Genomic DNA, 21,991 nt, shown 5'->3' with positions numbered 1-21,991 from the left:
CTGTGAATGAAGAAACCTGGTTTACCTGCAGCAGCAACCGAAACCTAACATATTGTTCAACTTTTGTTTTGTTTGAAATGAGGAGGACTACATGGAAGTTTTGTTCCAAGATTGTGGCAAGCATTGCAAATATTTTTGTAAATGTTTATTAAATATAAAAATGTAATACAACTTTGAAGAATCTTTTTAATCAAAAAAAGGTTTTCAGAGTTTATGTTTTCTTTCTTTTTTCAAACCGGAATTTTACATATTTTATTTATTCAAATTTCTCTCTTTCAGATTTAGTTTTATGGATTGCATTATTTTAAAATAACATTTTCCATATCACATTCTCTTGACTTCTTGGGGCGGGCTTTTCTCTGGAGTGAGGAGCAGAAATGCATTTCTATTGGCCTGCATGGTTGTTAGCAACATCTTTACTGGTCAGTGCAGATGTTTACAGATGGGCTTGAAGTGAAGAGAATGATCTGTAAAACGCAATTTGAAAAGAATGCGATTAAACTCAATGTGAAAATAAAGAAAATTAGAAATTGACAATAAATAAATGATGTTAAAATAAAGTTAACAGCACAGTTTCTCTCAAAACCCTTTTTGATTAAGAAGTTTTTCATAGATTCATTCCTTTTATTTCTCTTTTTTCCCTTGATTTCCTTTAACAAAACATGTTCTTTTCTTGCACCGTAACAAATGTCACTCTATACAACTAGATCCAAAGAACATGAATGAACATTAATTTGGATCAGCAGGTAGTTTAAAGTCAGACCCAGATGGACCATGATCCCAAACACAGACTACTGGTTTTGCCTTGTTTAAAGCAGACCAGCCTAAAAATTCCAACTCATGCAGTTTGCTTAGCTGACCTGCAAATCTATGAAAACACTGAGCAGGTATTATCTAACACCCTGGGTTTATATTGTCATTAATATGCTTATTTACATATAATGGTCTGGCCTGTTGTCTCATAATCATCCACTTGAGAATCAAGTTATCTGTGTCAGCCTGTTTAATTACGTTCATCATACTTTTCAGCTGTTAATGAAGGAACTCATAACATTCATGCTAAATATTTTAATTCAGCTGCTCCACATTCTTAGTTTGGTTTTTACTATCCCATAAAACACAAACTAATATTTGGACTTAAACACATGCTGTTTTTGGTTACATTGTGGATGCAACAGAGTTCAACTCTAAGCTCTCCTGGAGATTAGATCTGCTTTTAACAACTGGATGGGATGAAAAGATTTGTGTATGTGTGTGTTTTGGGCCTGATGCAGACACGTGTACGGCAACACGATGATGAAGGAACAGCACCACATATACGAGAATGTTGGGGAGCTGAGGGACGCCACGCCCGACCTGATCCTGGCTGTAAAACCCAAAGTTCCTCCGGAGGATGAGCAGGTGAGTCGCAACGCCCGAGGAACATTTTGCCCGTGGTGTCTGATTGTCTCGTATTGCTGAATCCTTCATCCTCATCTCTTTCTTGATTTAGTTCATGGGCTTTGACCTTGAAGAGGACAAGGCTTCAGCGAGTGACTCATCTTTCTCCTCTTGCCGGCTATCGAGTGTAGACCGAGCTGAGAGAAATTCCCGAGCCCTCAGTCTTCATAACTCCATTACCAAGAGTAAGTACTTTTCTTTTTCTCTTAGAAATTCTCTAGTAAAAGCCTGAAAAAAATTGTTGGATACCAATCTCTGAAAATAGATTTAGAACCTTACAAATTTCTAGGTTTTATTTGTTTTTTGGTCAAACTTAAATGTTTAATATCTTCAATCCAATCTGTATATTGCAAATCACTATTGTCTTCATTCAAACAGAAAGCTGTCCAAAGGGAATTGCTTGTATGTGAAATATTAAATGCCCCCTAATTCAATGACCAGTGTTCCCACCTGGAGAACTAACAGTGATTACTGTTGTTGGGAACATCAAAGGATGTTCCCAACAACAGCTAATTGTTTGAAGATTGTTTTATTTCAGCAGTATTGGAGGGTTTTGGAGCACGATCAGTCTGTTCAGGGTGATAGTAGGACAACTCAGTCAAATTTAAGTCCAAACTTCAAACTAGGCCCTTCCACTTCTAAAAAACCTTTGTTAAAAAGGTTCTGGGACATTTAGAGGCGGCGCTGCAGTTATCGTTTGGACCATAGCATAAAATAAAGAGTCTAGAATTTAAAGGAATTCAGGACATTACATCCCAGCCCAGTAGTTGGCGGTAATAAATAGCCTGTACACTTCAGTGATGTATTCACCTATGTCATGTGTAAACACATCCTGAGTTACAACCTTCTGCATGGAAACTCTGCCATACTCATTACTTTTCACCAAACACATGGATAATATTGAACAACAAATATATTACAAAACATAAAAACTCAATTAAAGAGCCAGCATTGATAAATAAAGGTATCAGTAGTCCAAAAGCTGGAATGCAATATGGTTGTGTAATACTGTTTGTTCTAAATTCTTCAAGTTTTCCCCTTACTTGCTCGTACACATACATGTGCACAAAAGAATGTTGAAAAATGTTCAGCTTTTGTCGCTGCCTCACAACCCAAAACCAATCAGTGAGGGTTTCACTGAGTGATTATAAGTTAGAGAGTTTGCTACACCCTGCAGTCGGCAACAACTTTTGATATCAAGGAAAACATTGTTTTAGCAGAGTACGACTTTCCTATAGTTGATCATTTCAGTTAGGTCTAGTGAAATCCTTGCTGCTTTTTCTGTCAGGGACGTTTTAAAAAATCAGTCAGAAAACCCCTCCCATTTATTAACTCTTCAAATATCTTTGAGCACGATTGGCAACAGCTGCAGTCGCGTCTCATGATGTGTTTCAGGACGGCGGCCATGACGGTCATCTGTCACTGTTATTAGGAATGAGTAGAGATGGCTTTGTGACCGTTATCAAGGTGATATGTCAGTGAGTTTTTATTACCTGTTCATGAGGTTCCTTTGATTGCTTCTGTTAGAGATATGTTAAGACTTTTGACAGTTTCTATTAAAATGTTTTTTGAATTGGCAGGTCTGATAGCGATCAGGCATTGTTGCAGCTAGTGAAGCTGAACTCAGCTTTCTAGAAAGGTTTGGTTTACCACTGTGACTTCATGGTTCGAAAATGCAAAGTAGGCTTATTTGAAATCTGCTCTTATCTCCTCATGAAACATGCACAATAGTCCCAGATATTAAAGAAACAAGAAAAGCTAAAAACTAACGAAATCTTTAGGGAAGGAAACCATACTTTTTTTTTTAGTTTGTTTTCCATTAAAGTTGTTAGAATCAATTCAGACAGTTATCTGTGCTGAGAAATATTATGACCCAGATTCTAAGCTCAAAACAAAGTTTTATTTCAAAACAACAGCTGGCACACATGTTAACAGATCATCGCTGCTTGATTTGAGCCCTACATTGCTTTTTCCAGCTTTGTCCTGCATTAAATCCCTTGCTTCATTATCCCCCTGCTGTCCTAGCTGCGCCCTCTTTGTTCCTCCACGCTGCCCACTATTCTGCTAATCTAATATCACCCCTGCTCTGCTGCTCCCTCTCCTCATGGGTGGGAATAAAAGGGGAGACATATGGGTGGTGGGAAGGGTGGGGTTTTACCCCCCCAAATCAAGCAACCCCTCTTACACCATCTGCTCTGCTACTGCTGAAAGAGATTGTTTTAGGCTTATTTACAGGAAGTTAGAAGGACTTAAAGAAACATTTTAAGCTCAATTATAACATTTAAGATGTGCTTGAGTGTTAAAATGTAAAAATTGTAGTATCTTTGATGTACTTCAAAAGTATTTGAAAATGTTTGTATTAATTTCATATGCAACTGTTCATGGTAATTATGGTATTTAGAGTTTTATTTTCCATCTTGTTTTTTGGTTTTCAGTGATTGTTTACATCAAACCTTGTCCTCAAACATCCTATTTAGGATTCTGCCTCTTAATGGTTTTCTAGAAGATAATGTCCAGCATCAGAACAACACTGCCCTCTAGTGGGTATTATTTGTCAGTACAACACAAGAGACAACCCAGATGCATGCAACATCTGCAATCCAATATTTGTCCTATATACCTGTCTGTATGTAGGGGGGTGGGGTGGTAGAGACATAGAACACTGCATATGGTAGATTTTCATTATTATTTTATTATTTTTTGCAGTTCTGTCTGAGACGACAGACTCGACAGATGAGGAGTGGCAGTCAATCTCCGACCTGGCGACAGCCTGTCGCAGCATCCTGGAGGCTTTGTCCAAAGAAGGTAAGGTTAGAAAAAAGACCAATCAGTAGTTATGCCATAAACAGTGAACCTCAGTTCTTAATTTATGATTTGTTTGAAAGGCTAAATTAGTGGGTTGATCATTTTTATTAATTTATCTTTTTCACAACTAAGAAAAAAACCTTTGCTTATTTTGACCTAAAAATGATTAGGAGTTTAAAGCCCTAACCTGATAAATAAGCAATGATTTTCACCGATCCAGGAACATGTTTGAAATTAATTAAATTCTTACTAAACCAAACTGAAAAATATGCTCTAACAATATATATTGGAAATAACAGGACCTTACAATATATGCAGCATCTTGAAAAAAAAGTATTCATACCCTATAAGGTTTCTCCGTACTTCTTCATATCTAAACTTTTAACTTCATTGTATTTTGCTTTAAATTTATCAGGAAAAAATAAAAGTACTGAAGCAGTTAAGTGAGTCGTAACCTTGTATTTTACTTATACAATCCTTCTTAGATTGTCTTTAAGTTTACATTTAATCACATTTAGGAGAAAAAAATAAATATGACCAATTTTCATAGCCGCTTGTCATCCAGGTGGACGACTAAAATCAAACTTTATGAAAGACGTGCTCATTAGCCTGGCTTTGAACAAGTAGCCCAGCTCTGATTTACTGGCATGTTACAACTAAAGCCCAAAACAAACACTTAAACATACAAAAAAGCCGTATTTTCAGGGTGATAACACCTTGTGGATTCTATAATTTTTTTTTACATAGTTTTGCAAATATTTACTACACATATGTAAACTCTAGAAAGAATTGGGACATACATCTGCTTTTAGCTCTCTTGATTCAAACCTTGGTAGAAATACATGATGTTAAAATTACAGCAGAAAAAAACCTGAAAAATATCTCTACCTGCATAAACATGTAGATGTGGTTCTCTTCTTATTGCACTTTAAGAGTAGCTCCAGATCAGTTGAAATGGATGGAGAGAATCTGTGAAAATAAATCTTTAAATCCTGTCATGATTCTCAGCGTGGGCGGTTCTTGGCAGGGACTGTCATCAGGGGCCAATGTCCCCTAAAACTGCTTCCTGTTATAACCCCTCTGAACACATAATACCAAATTAGTTTTGTATGATGGTATTGTTTGGCACAGAAACTGTAGCTGATTGGTCCGCGGGCAATCATCATTTTTAAATCTGCAGGTTTACTTTAACAGTGATTTAAAAATTAAAATCTCGCTCTCGGCTCCAGCTGTGTTGAGTTGGATCACAATCTTCATCTCCTAGATCCCGTTCTGCAAAGTCGTTCTCTTGATATATTAAATGATAAACTATTGCTCGGGTTTTTTTTCTGCTTCTTTTTTTGTTCTGTGTCCTTATGAGAAAACACTTGCTCTTCCCAAAAAAATCATCCCTCATTATCCTGCATGGTGATATGAGGTTGGCTGTCAGACATACAGGTTGTCCAAAGTGTTCAGACTTGGTCTCATCTTATTCTCTTATCATGTTTCCTATTTATTTTATTTGCTTCCTCACTTATAACTGTATTAATTGATTTTCCAATATGAATCAAGTTTTTTCTGAACTTCCTCTGCAGTTATTTCCTTGGTCTTCATCACAATGCTGTTTTCTTTTTCTTTTTTTACTTGTTTTAAAACCATTCCATGCCTTCACAGAATATTTGCATTTATTCTGAGATCAAAGTTGATGGTAATGACCCTAATTTTCCTCATTTCAGACCGCAAAGCCGGGGATTCCTCTCAAGGAGGAACTGATCAGACAGACGGAAAACTGAAGGACTCAAAGGACAGGTGGGCTCCTACAAAATATGCACTTATCTTAGTTGTCTCTTCCTCACAGTTGTTTTAATTTCAAACTCCAACCTGAGTATGTTTAGATGAAGCAATGCTCTTTTTAGTCTCAACACCTCTGCTTAGCTGTTGCTGACTGCCTGTTTTTGACCAAAGACTTATCCGCCTACATTTGCAAGATGGTCCGTTTACATTATCCGGCAGAGGGCAGCATGTCTCATCTTATAAAATAATCCTTATTTTACAACTTTTTCCAGCAACAATCCCCTCTGCAAGAACAGGCACCACAACTGAAAGACACGGAATTTTAAAAACATGCAGAAGCTGTATGAGACACGGCAGGGCTGTAGTTTTTCTCCTGCACTCTGCAGGATGTAGACATTATTTATGAATGTAGTCCTGCCAAAATGCCGCTCAGGATAAGAGCAATCAGTCATACGGGCAATTAATTGAAATGGACCTCCAAAGTGTTGCTGTTTTCATTAGAGGCAAAAGTGTGACTGCACCACCAATCAGACAAATGGAGAAGTTTCCGGTTTGTCAGAGTTGACAGGAAGTTTCTCATCATTCATTAATACTTTTGTTTATTTGTTAGAACTATATCCCTCTGACTGTTTGCGCTTCTTTATTTCCTGCTGCAGCGACTCTCCAGGCCACCTCGAGGAGAAGGTGTCGCAGCTGGAGGCCATGTTGAAGAAGCTGCAAGATGACCTGCAAAAGGTGCTTTGACTTCTATGAATGTTATTCCCTGTGACAGTATTTTGTAGCGCCACTAAAAGAGTCAGCAGGTAGGAGAAAGTATTTCCTTTGCTCTGCTTCTGTCGCTGGAGCAAGAAGATTTCTGTTTGCTGACGCAGCTGTTAGAAATCCTGCTGTCCACCACCTTCAGGTCCCTGCTGACTCCCTGCAGAGATGTATTAAATTATAAAAAAAAAAAAGAAACACTTTAAAAGATGTTTATTTATTTATTATTTTATGTACAGAAACATTCCTGATTTTTTTGTAATTTTTCCCCTTATCCTGCTATTTTACATGTATTTATGAGAACTCCTGCTGTGTTTTTTCAGTACTTTCTTCCCTGCACATTTCCACCAAACATGAGTCTGTGCTGCTCTGTTGATCTTTCTTGTTGATGCCTCAGAAAACTGTATGAAATGAACTCAAAGGCTTCGTTTTGGACGCAAGATCCAGCTGCCTTAAAAAAAAAAAAAAAACAGTTTCAACACAAAGTCCACTTTTCAAAGTTAAATAAAACAAAAAAAATAAAACATGGCCTTACTAAGCAGATGGAGCTGCGCGGTCAGACACGCACAAGTGGCCCTTGTGTTGAAAATTTATTTTGCCAATATTGTCTCTGTGTATGTCTTTGTCTGTATGATGCATGATATTTCTCCCAATTCACTTCTATTTTGAAGTCTTTGATGAGGACTGCAACTATGACTATTTTCACTAGTAAAATAATGAATTTTTTTTTTTTTAATGAACAATCATCCAAATCTTTACTTCTCGATGCTAACTTCACGAATACGCCCCAAAACTCTCTCATCATTAAAAGTGGTTTTAATGTTTAATTTTGACGACTACTGGTTTATTTACAGCCTTGTCTCCAGAAAAGAGAGAAAGCGCGCTGTGTAAAATGTAATGAATGAAAACAAAAAAAAAATTTTTAAGAAGAAGAAATAGATTAAATTCTTTAAAAAATGCATCACTACAAAAAAAGACTGAGTCATCTGTTATTTCTTTAGATATTCAATTAACATTAATTTTTCTATAAGTTTTCAGGCTTTTTGAGTGTTTTTAAAGTTCATTTATTGGTGCTTTACTTTTTTTTCTTGTTTCTTTTTTTTTTTTTTTAATAAGGGATGGTTTTTCACAGTTCAATTAGATGGAAAAATACATCGTCTAAGATCATAAACGCTCCAATATCTCATCTCTAAAGATTTAACAATACCTATCTAAAGACTACAACAGATTTATAAAACATGGCAGAAAAAATTGTTACAATATCTCTCATATTCCATATATGGCACATATTTGCACCACAATTATAGCATTTCTACAACTTTTGCTCAAAAAAAGGCGCAATAACCGACTAACAATAGTCCTTAACTATGCCGACACTTCTGCACTGATAAATATTTAACTGCTGAGACGCTATATCCTTGGAATGGAGAGTGAGACTCACAGCTTCACCTGTTTCTTGGCTTTTTAGGCTTATAATAATCGATTACTAGTGACACGCTTAGAACATTATATTTTCTATTCCAAATCATTAGTAGATTTAAAACTGGGTGTAACCGGGAGGTGACAAAATTATTTAAAAAAACATAACATGTTTTACAAAATCCTTTTTACTTCCTGATAATTAAACCTTTACTTCCTGATAGGATAAGAGGCGGAGTCAATGCAGTCCACTTCTTTGCTGCTCAACCCCCTTATCTTAGTTATTTCCTATTATATCCAAAACCTATTGTATGTGCTGTCAATCAGATTCTGAGTTTAGAAGAAATTAGTTCGATAATAATACATGCAATTGATTTACATTCAGGTGTTTGTTATTTAAATCGCCAAAGTGTGATACAATCAGACGCTACACTTGAGTCATCTGTTGAATAAGTAGCTTAAACAATAATGGTGTCTATACGCTACCTTGGCTATATTGAGGTTTGAGACAAATTGGCAAATCCATCAAATTAGAAATGTTTCCAAAACTTAACTAAAAAGCAAATAACTAATGTAAAAATTAGGCCAATGTTATTAAGCCAAATCTATGAGCATTAACATAGTGGACCGAGTCGGACTGAATCAAACAGCTGATAGCTGAAGCTTCCCATACAGTAAATGGTGTCAATAAACTGAAGGATCAAGCATCTGTCAGATCTTATATTTGGTGTTTGATGCAATTTCTACTGCTGTAAATCATTTTTTTTTTATGTCTGACATTTCTTGTCTTGTCATCTTATTTGTCTATTTACCTCATTTTTAAGGATCAACTGTAAAACATGTTGTTTCGATAACAAGGCTGAGCTGAACATCTGTGAAAAAGCTGCTAAAGTCTAATGAATGATTTTTAAGGACATTCAAAAAGCCTGGCCAACTGTTGCATTAGTTTATTTTAGAATATTATTATCTATTAAGAATGTCTGGCTTCCTGCTAGTCAAATATAAACAAGTGATGAGTTTTGTTTTGTTTTTTTATAACTTGGACACATTTTTGTATGAGTTCATTTTAAACCTGATGCCAGCTGGCTAGCTTAGTGGTGCTGAAATAAATGCAACAAAAAGAATTGTTTAATTTAGTAATAACTCATAGAAATAACTAGTAGGAGTTTAACTTGTTGGTTTTTTTAAATGGTTTCATAACTACATGGACAAATGTGTTAAAGATGGAAGCAACGCGATCATGGGGAAATCAGTTCAAAACCAAGAACATTAAACAAGCAATTAAAAACAGAATGTGTTTGTTTTTATTAAAACCACACAGCTTTTGTATTATATGTATTATATGCATTACTGTAATAATAATCTCAGTGCTTTAGTCAAAGATACATCATAACCCTTTTTTGACAGTTTTCCATGTTACAGCCACACACTTATAATTTTAAGGTGGAACGAATAATGAATAGTTAAAAATAACATGTTTCTAAGTAAAATCTGAAAATGTATCCAAATTGTGTAATAAAACTTAATATAAGACTTGTTAGTAATTTAATCTTAGTATAGCTCCAGTTTATTGGTAAAGGCCTCAGAAGTTTGTTGGATGACATGAGGGAGGAAATAGAAACACAAAGATTTAGGAAAACCCCAGAGAGGTCAGGGATAGAGTCGTGGAGAAGATTAAAATAGATTTAGGTTATAAAACATTCTTGCTCACAGAGCACCGACCAATACGATCCACCTGAGCTGACAGGCTGCTCAAGGACAGCGTTAATCTGAGCGCAGCCTGGAGGAAAATGGCGAAACCAGAGGAGTCATGTCTTCTTTAGATTCAACAGCTGTTATCTGTGCACTCCACCAATATGCTCTCATTGGAAAAGTAAAAAAGAAAAATGTTATTTCTTAATGAAACCCATCAAAAGTCTGGTAAACATCTGTTTAAATGCAACATTTTTGTTTTAAAACACGGTGTTAGCAGTATCATGATGTGGGACAGCTTTACTCTAGAAGGGACAGGGTTTTTAATTGGAAGAGACGTAACATAAAAGCTTTAAAGATTGAAGGGATTCGATTCAAACACATTTCTCTATTGGAATAAAAGGGCAAGAATAAGTGCAGCAGATCATTTGTAAACAGGGGAACAGATAAATTAATTGTAAAAAAAAAAAAAAAAACTTCCTTTACTTTCCACTTAAGACCTCCGTTACAAACCCTTATATTTGTGGTTAACGTGCAGAAGTAAAAGGGATGTAAGTATTTTTCCAGTTTCAAAGGTTTGGCATCAAGTTTAAAATGAAAAGTTCGTATCTCTCCCAGTTTTCCAATATTCACATAATCAATTGTTCTGTTTTTATTTACCTTTTACACAGTCGGCAAGCAAGGTTTGTATGATTACCTTCTCAATTGTAATGATTTTGCTGCTTTTTTTTTTTTTTTTTTTCTCTGTATTGCAGCAACAGAATCAGTTTGAACTTGACTCTGGAAACTTTTGATTGTGCTTATCTGCTATTTTCCCTCCTGTAATCAATATAGACATTTGATGAAGGCAAAATAATACTGAACCTGTTTGACCATGAAAATAATCTTTAGTTGCAGCCCTTCACACATTTTGACTGATAAGGTGCTTGCTCATTTCATCCCCAGCCCTTAAAGAACTGATTTAATAAACAATATGCAACACAAAAAACAGCTAAAGTTTGGTTGTTTTTTACCCAATTAACCCGAATCAAAACAAAACGTCTTCCTGTCAGAGAACTGATCGGATCAGCTGATTGGAAGTTATGGATTGCGTGTTTATTCCCTCTCCCTGCTGTGCGTCTCTGCTCTGACTGTCGCATCTCTTGTTTATGCACGCCCGCGAGCTTCCTTCCTTCCTTCCAGCCATCACTGTACCTGTCGCCCCCTACCCAAACCCCCACCCCACCCCCACTACACACACACCTCTTGTTCCTGCCACAGCAATCTGAGCGACAGCTTCTGTTTTTTGTTGTGTGCCGATGTTTTTCAGGAGAAAGAGGACAAGGCGGTGCTGCAGGCCGAGGTGCAGAGCCTCAGGCAGAACAACCAGCGGCTGCAGGAGGAGTCGCAGAGCACAGTGGCCCGCCTCATCAAAGTCACTGAGCTGCTGTGCAACGTCAACAAACCCTGTTAGGTCCCCTTGCTGCTTGACGATGCAAATCCTCCAGAGCGCCTCCATGCTCAACGCCATCTCTTGATCATGTATTGATAGCTGCAAAAGTTAAAACATGCAGGCAAGCGTGGTCCTGCCTGCTGGAGAAGAAGTATGCAAAAGAGAAAAAAAAAAAAGTAGACTGACTTGCACAGGCTGCTGTAGAGAGCTCCTCTTGGAGTGTGTGCGTGTGTGTATGTTTGCGTGTGTATATGCCCGTGTTCCTTGCTTCAAATACTTGACAAGCTCTGCTAAGTAGCACTTACATAAGAGGTTTTCAATTAAGACAGAGAGACACTGTATAGCATGTTTAGTGGTGTCTAATGGAAAATTAACAAAAGTGTATAAAACATAGTAAGCAGTATCAGCAGTAATATAAGTGAACAGTAGTATTGCTTTGTTCTCTGGCATACATGTAGAGTGTGGTTTCTGTGTGGCACAGATGGGAAGGTTGGCCTGAAATTAAAATAAAAGTAAAAACAACAGTTTTAAGTCTGCAGGCAGCCCTCTACTTTAAAAGATTTAAAGACGCTTACTGACCTGACTGGACTAAGAGCGAGGTCTGTTATGTAACAACATCATCCTCTATCTTCACCTCTCAGTAGTACTGTATGTAAGTAATGTTTTTTTCTTTTTTTTTTTTAAGAAAAGATTAACAAAGGGACTTGGAAAAAAAAGGAAGGTTAAAAAAAAAATCAAACTGCTTGTTCTTCTGGGATTTTCTTTTTTTTATAAAGCAGCATAAAGAGGAAACCCCAAAAAGGTTGCGATACCTCTCCTTGAAGACGCATACTCTGGCAGGAATAAACAGCTTCAGCTTCCTTTCATGACTGCCTGTAGCTGCTAATCTTCTAACCTCACTACTGTAGCAGCCATAACTGTAGAAGGTCTCCTCCTGCTGGCCTGAACGGCAGCTCTTATTTTACAGCTAGGGCTTCACAGGGGGGATGCATTTATGGTATTTAACAATATTTGTTTCTGTTTGATGGATCTGACCAATAGTGGTAATTGCTTTAGAGTGACAGCAGTGGGTCAAAATATTCTTACCACCTTGATTAGAGATGCACCGAAAAAGATGCACCGTGTGGTGATTAAAGCAGTCATAGTTTCATTGATCACCACTTTACAGGTGAACGCTCAATTAAAACCTCAGATATTGAGTCGTTTCCAAGCAGTAAACATACAGATCCATCTAACAACACCATTCGGTATCGAAGTAAATGATGGAAAAAGAGTCACAGTTACGTATTTAAGAATAATTCAAATTAAAAGGAAGCAGTAGAGGAGAGCAATTTGCATTTTGTTTCATCCCCGTTTCATATGTCTGAACTTTTGGTTGTTTTAAAATCTGTTTTGAGTAAAATAATTAACTGTTTGCTAAAGAAGTTCAGTTTCTGTTAGGAATGTTTCTTTAAAAAAAAAATCACCATCAGACAAACAGCAGGAAGCCTGAGATTATCACAGCACAGATTTTTCATTTGTTTTATGATTTTGAGTTTTCAGTCTGTCCAAAATGTGAGAAGCAGGATTTGGAAATGTTTGAAAATTTCTGCTTTCAGGAAAACGATTCTCTAACTACATATGTTATGTTTACCTAATAAGTAAGAATGTGGAACTAGGAATGAGAACCAAAGGTGCTAAAGTTTATTGGGAAACAATGAACATTTATTTCTTCATATTTTCTGCAGCCAGTCCCTTAAAAAATTCTTATTTAAATCACCTTAAAATATTTTACCTGTAACTTAATATTTAGTAATTTTGGTGCGTCTGCCAGTTAATTAGAAAAAATAATTTAACTATACATCTTATATTTTTATTTTAAAGCAATTTTTATATAGCTTTAATAATTCACCAAATTGACAAAAGACAGATTTCTATTGTACTGCCATTAAAACGTCAGTTTTCTTCATCCTAAAGAGTTGAAGAGCTGCGGCTCCTCAGAGAAAAGCACACAGAGGCTGCTTTACTAGCGCTGATCTTCTTTAACATAAGATATTTTAAATGACAAAACAAATGGCTTGATCATTTCAGTAAAATCCTGTTCCATAGTGTTTCAAACAAAAAACAGGACAGTACCACTGTGATATCAGTAATGTTAGCCGTGCTAATGTTAGAGGATTTCTTTCTCACTCACACAGGTAATTCATTATCTAATCAATGCTGAAAGACAAGAACAGAAATACTGTTGTCATATTAATGCCCCCTGTGCTAGATTGCAAATTGCTAATATACTTTGATAAAGTACTAAGTTTGATAAAGCTGAATTTAAAAACCCATTGCACAATAGTTCCTCTCTTCATGCTTTCATTTTCTATCCATGTTTGCTACTTAAATCACTGCATATCTATATGTTTTATTTTTAGAGAAATACAAAAATCTCAAATCCCAAATTTTTAAATCCCTTCTTATTTTAGCTCTAGTTGCTATTGGAATCAGTTGACTCTATTGAAATATAACATACTATGATCAAATTGAACTAATTCAAAGTGACCTGCTTGTGTTTATTCTTTATTTAGTCATGGTACAACCTCTCTACAGCAGATTAGGAGCCGACAACAGAAACCGACTTTGAATCATGGGTTCCCAAAGCGGTGCTAAACATCCTTTTTACGAGTACAAAATGTTCTGCACTATTTCATACTCAAATAGGTCAAATTCTAAGCAACCAATAACCTAAAGGTACTAAATACCAATCCTCCACTCACTGCAGGAAAGCTAAATATAGCCATTAAAGTAAATAAAAAGTTGGATATCAGCCACATTTCTCTGATCGGTGCATCTCTAAGCTAAACCTTTGCTTGTGTTCTTCCATGTTTTCTTGCACTTTTCCATTCATCAGTGTAACACTGGACATGTGAAAATACTGTTTTCCGTTCAAACTGTTAAAGATTAGGATTACGTCTCCTTTATGTGATCTTAACTTCCCGTCGATACTCGCCTTCCCTCAGTGGTGTGTGTTCAGCTCTAATGGAGTCGGTGTGTTTTGAGGATTTCAACAACAAATCCAAAATAAAATGGCTGACCGCAAACTCTCTCACAAAACACACAGAAAGTGTTGCCAAACATTAAGACTGCAGTTTCTTTTTTTTTTACCTTGTACAGACTTCCCCCTGTGATTTAATTTTTTAGTCACTGTGAATAACTGGTACCAGCATAAGAAAAGTGAATTGAGAATCTAAACTTTTCCACGTCGGCGCACTGGGCATGCTCTCCTTTTTCGCGGGACGATTAGTGTCAATCAAAGGCTCCGTCGCTTAAAGGGAGAGCCGTGTACGGGAAAAGACCTGTTTTACTGTGTCTTGCGTATTTATTTAGATTGTAGGAGACTGGTCAAGCATGACAACGTGCCAAGCCACTTCCAAGCCTCCCCTCGTTGTATGTTTCTGTGTATAAAAATGTAATGTATTAATAATGCAAATGTGGACTTTTATTGTAGCTGTTCAAACTGGATTGAAGGTTTAAAAAATGAAAATGTGAACTATGGTGGCGAAGCAAAGTGGACTGAGTTTAAAATGTTGCTTTACTTTTCTAGTAAAATGATTATGATGTAAAATGAAGTGATGATTCCTGAAACATAATGTATAAATGATGATATTCTGAAGTTAAGTTATTTGAAATATTGAAAAATGGTCATCAGGTATGCCTTAATGAATGGATTCCCTCTTTCAGAATGGATGCTCAAACTGGTCATGCTGGTGTAATGTGAACACTCTTGACCTTGTGCCTACCTGAAAATGTAATGTGTGCCAATCCAGTTGAGTTTTTTTTTTCCCTTTGGTGATATTTTTGCAGTTATAGTCATCATTATTTCCTTTGGTTATTTTTTTTAAATCCTTTTTATACTTGGTTGCTCTTGGCGAGTTTGTGTTTTATGTAATATATATATTTTCTCTATTATTTGAATTGGATTTCTTTGGCAGATGAAGATTTCCTACCACGGTGTCTCAACATCTGGTCTTTCATCTGCTGTGTAAGGAAAAGTCAGTGAGTGCCACGTGATCTAAAGATCAAGTAATAATAACAGACTTTTACCATTAATCCCTAAGCTTCACTGAAGGTTTCGACCTACTATTATTTAAATGTGTTTTTTTTTGTTTGGATTCAAAGGCAATGGTGCTGAAAATGATGGATGGTTAAGTTTGCGTGAAAAAAAATGGGTTGAGCTTCCATGAATGAATTATTCTTTAATTATTTAAATGTTTCAATATCGTTTGTCTATTATAGAAAAAAAAAATGAAACTGTGGGGGAGTGAAAGAAGGAATCAAAAATGATGTGGCATTACATGCTCTTTCTTGACCTAAGCTGGAAGTGCGGCAATTTAAAAAATGTGCACATGTAAAGTCCACACAGATATTTGACAAATATCCCCAAAGCAGATTATACTAAGATGTTTGTTTAGCTGAGTTTGAAATTGATGGAGTGATTGTGGAGAATATTTGGCTATTAAAAAGAAAATTCAGTAGGTTTGGAGTTTCTTTGGTTTAATTAAAGAATACATCTATTTACAGATGGTTTGACCTCCAGAGCTTAAGGTATATGTATTGGAATGACATCTTTAGTTTTCATTTGTTCACGCTGTGGCTCTGTTTACATTTGATGAAGCAGAGATGAATTAAAACACAAGTTTAAACAGCCATTCATACTGATTTGATATGTTTCCTTGAGTTTGAACCGGATCCATATAAACTAATCCTGCAAATTAAGATGTGACTTTTTCTGAGTTTAAGGAGGAGCTGGATCAAGTTATCACATTTGGTCTCCAGTGGAAGTAGGTAAAATAGCAATGAAGGTAAAACAGACGTGCCATCAGAGAGAGATAGAGAGCAGCCTTTAAACATCGGAACACAACAAGATGATTGGGGTCAAAGGTCACTGCTAAATCCGACTTCCTGAAAAGTTGATGCAGGAGATCAAAGACAAGAAGTCTGTCTAATCACACACTCAGATCTGGATCTGAGGCTAAACACTAAATAGGATAATGTAAGAATTTCACTTGCATAATTTAGTAAATCATACAAGTGAATGTAAAACTGATCTGAGTAGACATGAATGCATGTCTACTCACTACATATGCAAATCTAGAGTAAAAGTACTGAGGTGTGTCTATTTACACTAAAATTTAAAGCAAAACTGGCATAATAATCTTAACTTTTTTAAACGGATAGAAACACCTACACTTCCAGCTTCTAGCATTAATTATTATAATTATTTTAATGATTTTTCTTTATTATTTGGAGCAAATCTAGGTCACCCTCTCACATTAGTAGCTTTCAAGTAAACCTGATCTATGTGCAGAAAATTGCACCATTTTCCTGTTTTTCCTTTTCTTAGATTCAAGAGTATAGCAAGCTGATATTAGCTTGCTTGTTTTTTAAGCAGTTGGTTCTTAACAGAAATGTTTCTAACTGTATGCTCTTCAAAATGGAGGCCTTATATGCCTTCATTTTTAGAATGGGAAACAAGTCACAGCCTTTGTTCTGCAGGTTGACTGGCATTGTAGAGCAACATGAGGGGGAGGGGCATCGCTGCATTACTTTGGTCCATAGACATTACTATTTTTGATCCTTACCAATATGCATAACTGCTCCGCAATTCTGAATATGTCCAAACCTGCTATAAATGCAGGCAGGTGTCTCACTAAAAGAGGTCAAACTAAAAGTTAAGGTACTGCAAGTTTTTTGGTCTTTGTGCTGTTTTATTAGGACCCAGGCAGAAGTTGTGTTAGGCAGAAAAAAGTATAATAATGAAAGTTCTAACAAATATTAACTGGTTACAGAATTTAGGTAAATACTTCCCAGGAGATATGCACTGGAAGAAATTTACCATACATAATAAAGAACAGAGAAATTAATTTGTGATGGAAAGAACAGCATTGCATATGTGACAAGATCTCAGGTGTAGAACTACTTAGAAGAACTATGCTTTCTACTACTGTAACAAAATATGTCAGAAAATAAAAAAGGTTCTGTCTGGAAAATATGTAGAAAGCGAGATACAAGAACAGAGTACTCTAATTTGCATCTTCTAGTGAGAGAGAGAGAGCACATTTCTCATGTTCAGCTTCCAGCTGTGTTTTGCCATCTTTCCTCAACCTACCCAACAGTTGGATGTTCCAGAAGTCCTGGGAGTGTTGGCCATGTGTGTTTGGGACAAAGTTTTTTTGTTTACATTTTCAGAGGGACTAAAATCCACAGCAAAGTTTCCGTTATCATTCTGGTTGAAACAGTTTCAGATCTCCACTGAGATAAGTCAGAAATGCAGTAGCTTAAAGTAACAGGATACTTTAAAGAAGATCATAATTTGACCTGTAATTGTGTGCAGTGAGATAGTAAGATTGTTTTTCATAACAGATTCCTACTCATAAATGTTGCATTTGCAGCGTGTAGAGCTGCAGCGACGATTCTTCCTTCCAAAGTCCAAAAGTATGCTCAACAGGTGGGTCTCTCCAAATTGACCTCAGCTTTCAGCGCACATGTGGGCATGGTTGTTTGTCTCTGTGTTCCTGTCTGGTTTCTATCTGGACTCATGGATGACTGGAGGTAGGAATAAAGAAAATAATGAATAAAAGGAAAGAACAAAATACCAACAAATGTCCAGCATGCTGTGATGTAAATTTAGAATCCAAACATTTGTAAATCTTTGAATATTTGAGCATATTTTACTCTTTGCAAATCCCCGGTGTGAAAATCTCTCAATCTGGCTGCAGTGCAAAGCAGGATTTAAACACACTCATCTCTCCCTGATCAAATTGTATTATATTCTAAATCTGATTTCTTACTTCTCTGCATAACACGCTAAGATATATATATATATATATATATATATATATATATATATATATATATATATATATATATATTTATCAGTTTAGTGTTTTGGGTTATTTTCAGAGGTCAATAATATCAACCTGAATTATCTTAGGTTTAAAGTGATTTGACAAATCCTTAATCACAGACTTGAACAGAAAAAAAAAAATCGCTTTAGCTTTTAAAAAGCAGAATCTGTTTTTAATCCAGACCGATATTTGATTTTCTGAGAGAAAAACTAATATTGAGATGTTAGGGATTTAAAAGATGAAGATGTATGGAAGGGTCTTCACTTTAACCTGATACACTTAAAACTAATCTGAAACTATGAGACAACTGCAAGATTCCAAAGCCTGAAGGTTTTTAAAGTGTTGCAATTGAGGCTGCCTGCAGGCCAGTAGTGACGCTGAAGGAACCAAACACTGGTAGAGTCAACATGTATGGAGTGAATTTTGTTTCATTATTGTTGCTGGCAAGGAACATGTTGATTGAATAGGGGGAAAAAAAGCAATGCAACTTTGATAAACATATTATTCAAAAAGGTTTTGAGAGTAACCTTGGTGATTCGTCTAATGCATTTTTATCAAGCAGCGCGTAATATAAAGTATTTGATTATACATATATTTTGTTATCGTTTTTTTTTTCTCATTTTATTTTTTCAATGTTTTTTTTTTTGTATTATCAAATTTAATTTTTCAGACAGAGCTCTGAGAACTGCATTTTTTTTCATAGTCAATTCAATCCTGGGGCGGCAGTCATCTGGAAAGAGGACCGAAGCTGCATTTCTATTGGTCTGCATGATTGTTGGCAACATCTTTATTGGTCAATGCGCATGTCAGTATTTGGCTTGAAGTGAAGAGAATGATCTGTAAAACACAATTTGGAAAAAATGCAATTGATTAAAACTCAATCTGAAAAACAGAAATTATTAAAAAAAACACTACAATTTGACAGTAAAACAATTTGTTTGTATTGAGCTATAAGAGGACTAAATGTTTTCTGTAAACTGCAATTGATAAAAGTGAATCTAAAAAAACATATTGAAAAAATAAAGAAAGAATTAATTTGAAAAAACATTAATTTAGAAAAGATAAAATAAATAAAAATCACGAAAAACAGAATAAAATTTACTTAAAATTTAGATGACAGCAAAGTTACTTTTAAGACCTCACTGCAAAAACAATCTAGAAATAAGTCAACATTTCCTAAATTAAGTGTATTTAGCCTTAATTGAGTAAGTAAATAAGGTCATTTTGTCAATAGAATGAGTATTTAATAGGATAATTAGAAAACATGTACTTGAAATAAGGCAATGCAATTGTTTGTTCTTATTCTAAATGTAAATTGTTTTGTTCAATTCAAGAACAAATGCACTTATTTTAAGAAAAAAATGACTTAAGATTTCAATTTTTGATTTAAGAAGTCTTTGAAAATTTAATCTAAATTTTATGATTTTCAAATTTCCCATTTACAAAGCATGGTATTTTCTCGCAACATTAATTGCTCGCAGCTTAATATTAAAGCTCCAGTGTGTAATAACTACTTGGATTTAATGACAGAAATGTAATATATATGAGTATTATACATAAGTTTGTTCCTTATTATCATCTTTGAACAGAAAGTTTCAAGCTTTATGTTTGTGTTGGCTTAGAAATTGCTATTTATAATAACATACAAGCGGTTCTCGCATTTATAAAGTCAGACATCTTTTGTGCTATGGCATCACAGAGCTGACAAACTAGTGACATCAGAGATCGCTATTACTCTCCGATGTGACTACGGAAAGTATATAACAACATTACTTTAACTACATATAGCACTCAGAGCTGTGAAAAAAATATTAATTACGATTATTTATATCACCCAGACCACGTTGGTGGTCTTTCTTGCTCTTTTGGAGAGCTTTAAATCTTGCCTCCTCGGCTCCAGTCATCCCGCTACCACCTTTCCCTCGGCTGGCCCACTTTTTGGCCCCCTTCTTTTGCCCTCGTCCTTGTCTAATAACCCACATGCTGCAGTCAAGACTTGGATTCCGTAAACAGCGAATATATATATATGCTTCCATCCAACACTATCTCTCTATCAAATTAAAGGAGTACAGTTACATAGTCTTTTTAGGTCACTATTCTAAGCGGCTCACTAAAACTTGTGACAGTCTACAAAGTTTGTACTTGTGACAGTGTAATGACTATGAAGTTGAATTCTATTCTAAAACATGAAAACAATGTAAAATAAATTACAGACATATTGACTATCCTAGGCCTATATAAAATCTATAGCTTCCATGGACTGATAAAATACTACGGTATTTATAAAAAATCTATTTAAACAAACATAATTATCGCTTGACAAAATTGGTGACGTTGCAGAAGCCTTTTTGTACCATGACGGCTTCCATATTATTGGAGGGATGGGGGGGATCGGTTCATGTCTTTGCAAACTGACAATTAGATGTCGATGAAACATACATACTGTAGCTTTAAAGCTTAACCTGGGGCATCTGTTAGAAATGAAATCAGGCTTGAAGTTTTTGAAAAACAGTGCTCACAGGGGTGGAGCTAGATGGGGGTCTTGCACGTCTTTATTTCCAAACTGACTGTGTTAGAGAGTAAATGAGCAGATCATAAAGATCACAGCTTTTTGGAAACCCGATCTGCCCTCAACATGTTGGGACAAATGCTTTTAAAAATATCAAATCAATCCTAACCCTCATTCCTTACTTGAAAGTTCATACCAAGTTCATTTTCAGAGATAACTTTATGGTTATCTCCTTCTACAGCAGACTTACAAAAAAAAAATATCCAGCAGAATTCCAGGATTTTTGATTGCAGCTGTTTTATTTCTGTGAGTACATAAAGGACTGGGGCAATTTAATGAGATCAAAGAGTTTTAAAACTTCAAATCCTGATTGAACACAGTGTCATTTAACTGAATTGATGAAGCATGAGATAAGACGTACTCATTTTCCAAAGCTTGTTCCGTGATCATAATACAGCACAAAAACATCATACAAACATTTCACAGGACTTTGTCCTCTGGAAAGCTTTCCTAAACACCAGGCACAGAAAAACACTCATCTTCCTGGCCCTGACACCAGGAGGACAGCTCATAACAACAACGCACAAGTCCATGTCTTTATTTGGGGTTGGAGCGCTGGAGTCCTCGCTCCGAGCTACATGTCACACACAGCTTAAGTGCTTAGAGTCAGTTTGACTCATCCCCATTCTGTAAATACAGAGGTAATGTGTTGGTTTGTGTGTGTGTGTGTATTTACACTACCAGGTCACAAGGTTTGTGTTTTATATTTTAAGTGACCAGACCACTGTTGCACCATTTACAAGAAATAGATGAGGATTGATGACAGTCTGCCTTCAACATCACTGCAGAGTTCCTGCCATAAATAAAATGTGGGATGTTTGCACCAGATTTCAAAGGGTCCTCACATCCCCACAGATACAAACAACACCTAAAAGGTTTACCCAAAATGTCCTCTGTGTTCAGAAATACCTACAGACTACCTAACTACTCAAATAAAGTTAAATCGGACAGAAAAAAATCTTGTAAAAGCACTTGGAAAACTGCTGGATTCTTTGACCTACATGCTGGGTTTATATGGGTTAGGTTTAAATTTCGAAATTTAGAAGAAGTAATAAAGAGTAATAAAAACTTTGATTTTTCTGTGGGTGAAGAATAAACCAAGCAGCATCATCATTCTTCACAGACAATCAATTTCAAATATTCAGCATAATAAGATTTTACTACATTTTATCTGGTTGCGTCTATAATTTTAGTTTATCACATTGTTCACTTTAAAATGTCATTTTA

General features: G+C 35.7%; 1 protein-coding gene across 5 annotated transcripts in view; it reads left to right on the top strand.

Moving 5' to 3' along the window:
* Window positions 1–15,822, top strand: part of zmp:0000001168 (signal-induced proliferation-associated protein 1) — a 65,144-nt gene extending 49,322 nt beyond the window's left edge. For 4 of the 5 annotated variants that reach the window (XM_038289130.1, XM_038289132.1, XM_038289133.1 and 1 more), the window contains exons 11-16: window positions 1,275–1,401; window positions 1,493–1,625; window positions 4,147–4,245; window positions 5,961–6,033; window positions 6,675–6,753; window positions 11,198–15,822. In XM_038289130.1, the coding sequence (XP_038145058.1) occupies window positions 1,275–1,401; window positions 1,493–1,625; window positions 4,147–4,245; window positions 5,961–6,033; window positions 6,675–6,753; window positions 11,198–11,341 (655 nt within the window). In that variant the 3' untranslated portion in view covers window positions 11,342–15,822. Of the gene's footprint in view, window positions 1–1,274; window positions 1,402–1,492; window positions 1,626–4,146; window positions 4,246–5,960; window positions 6,034–6,674; window positions 6,754–7,100; window positions 10,877–11,197 lie in introns of those variants that run through there. The other variant, XM_038289134.1, reaches the window with a different exon arrangement.
* Window positions 15,823–21,991: the final 6,169 nt, after the last annotated feature.

The sequence above is a fragment of the Cyprinodon tularosa genome, unplaced genomic scaffold (assembly GCF_016077235.1).
Source record: "Cyprinodon tularosa strain WSP-4 unplaced genomic scaffold, ASM1607723v1 ctg263, whole genome shotgun sequence".
Classification (NCBI taxonomy): Eukaryota; Metazoa; Chordata; class Actinopteri; order Cyprinodontiformes; family Cyprinodontidae; genus Cyprinodon; species Cyprinodon tularosa.
Note: the sequence above shows the minus strand (reverse complement) of the source record. Positions and strands in the feature narration are given on the sequence as shown.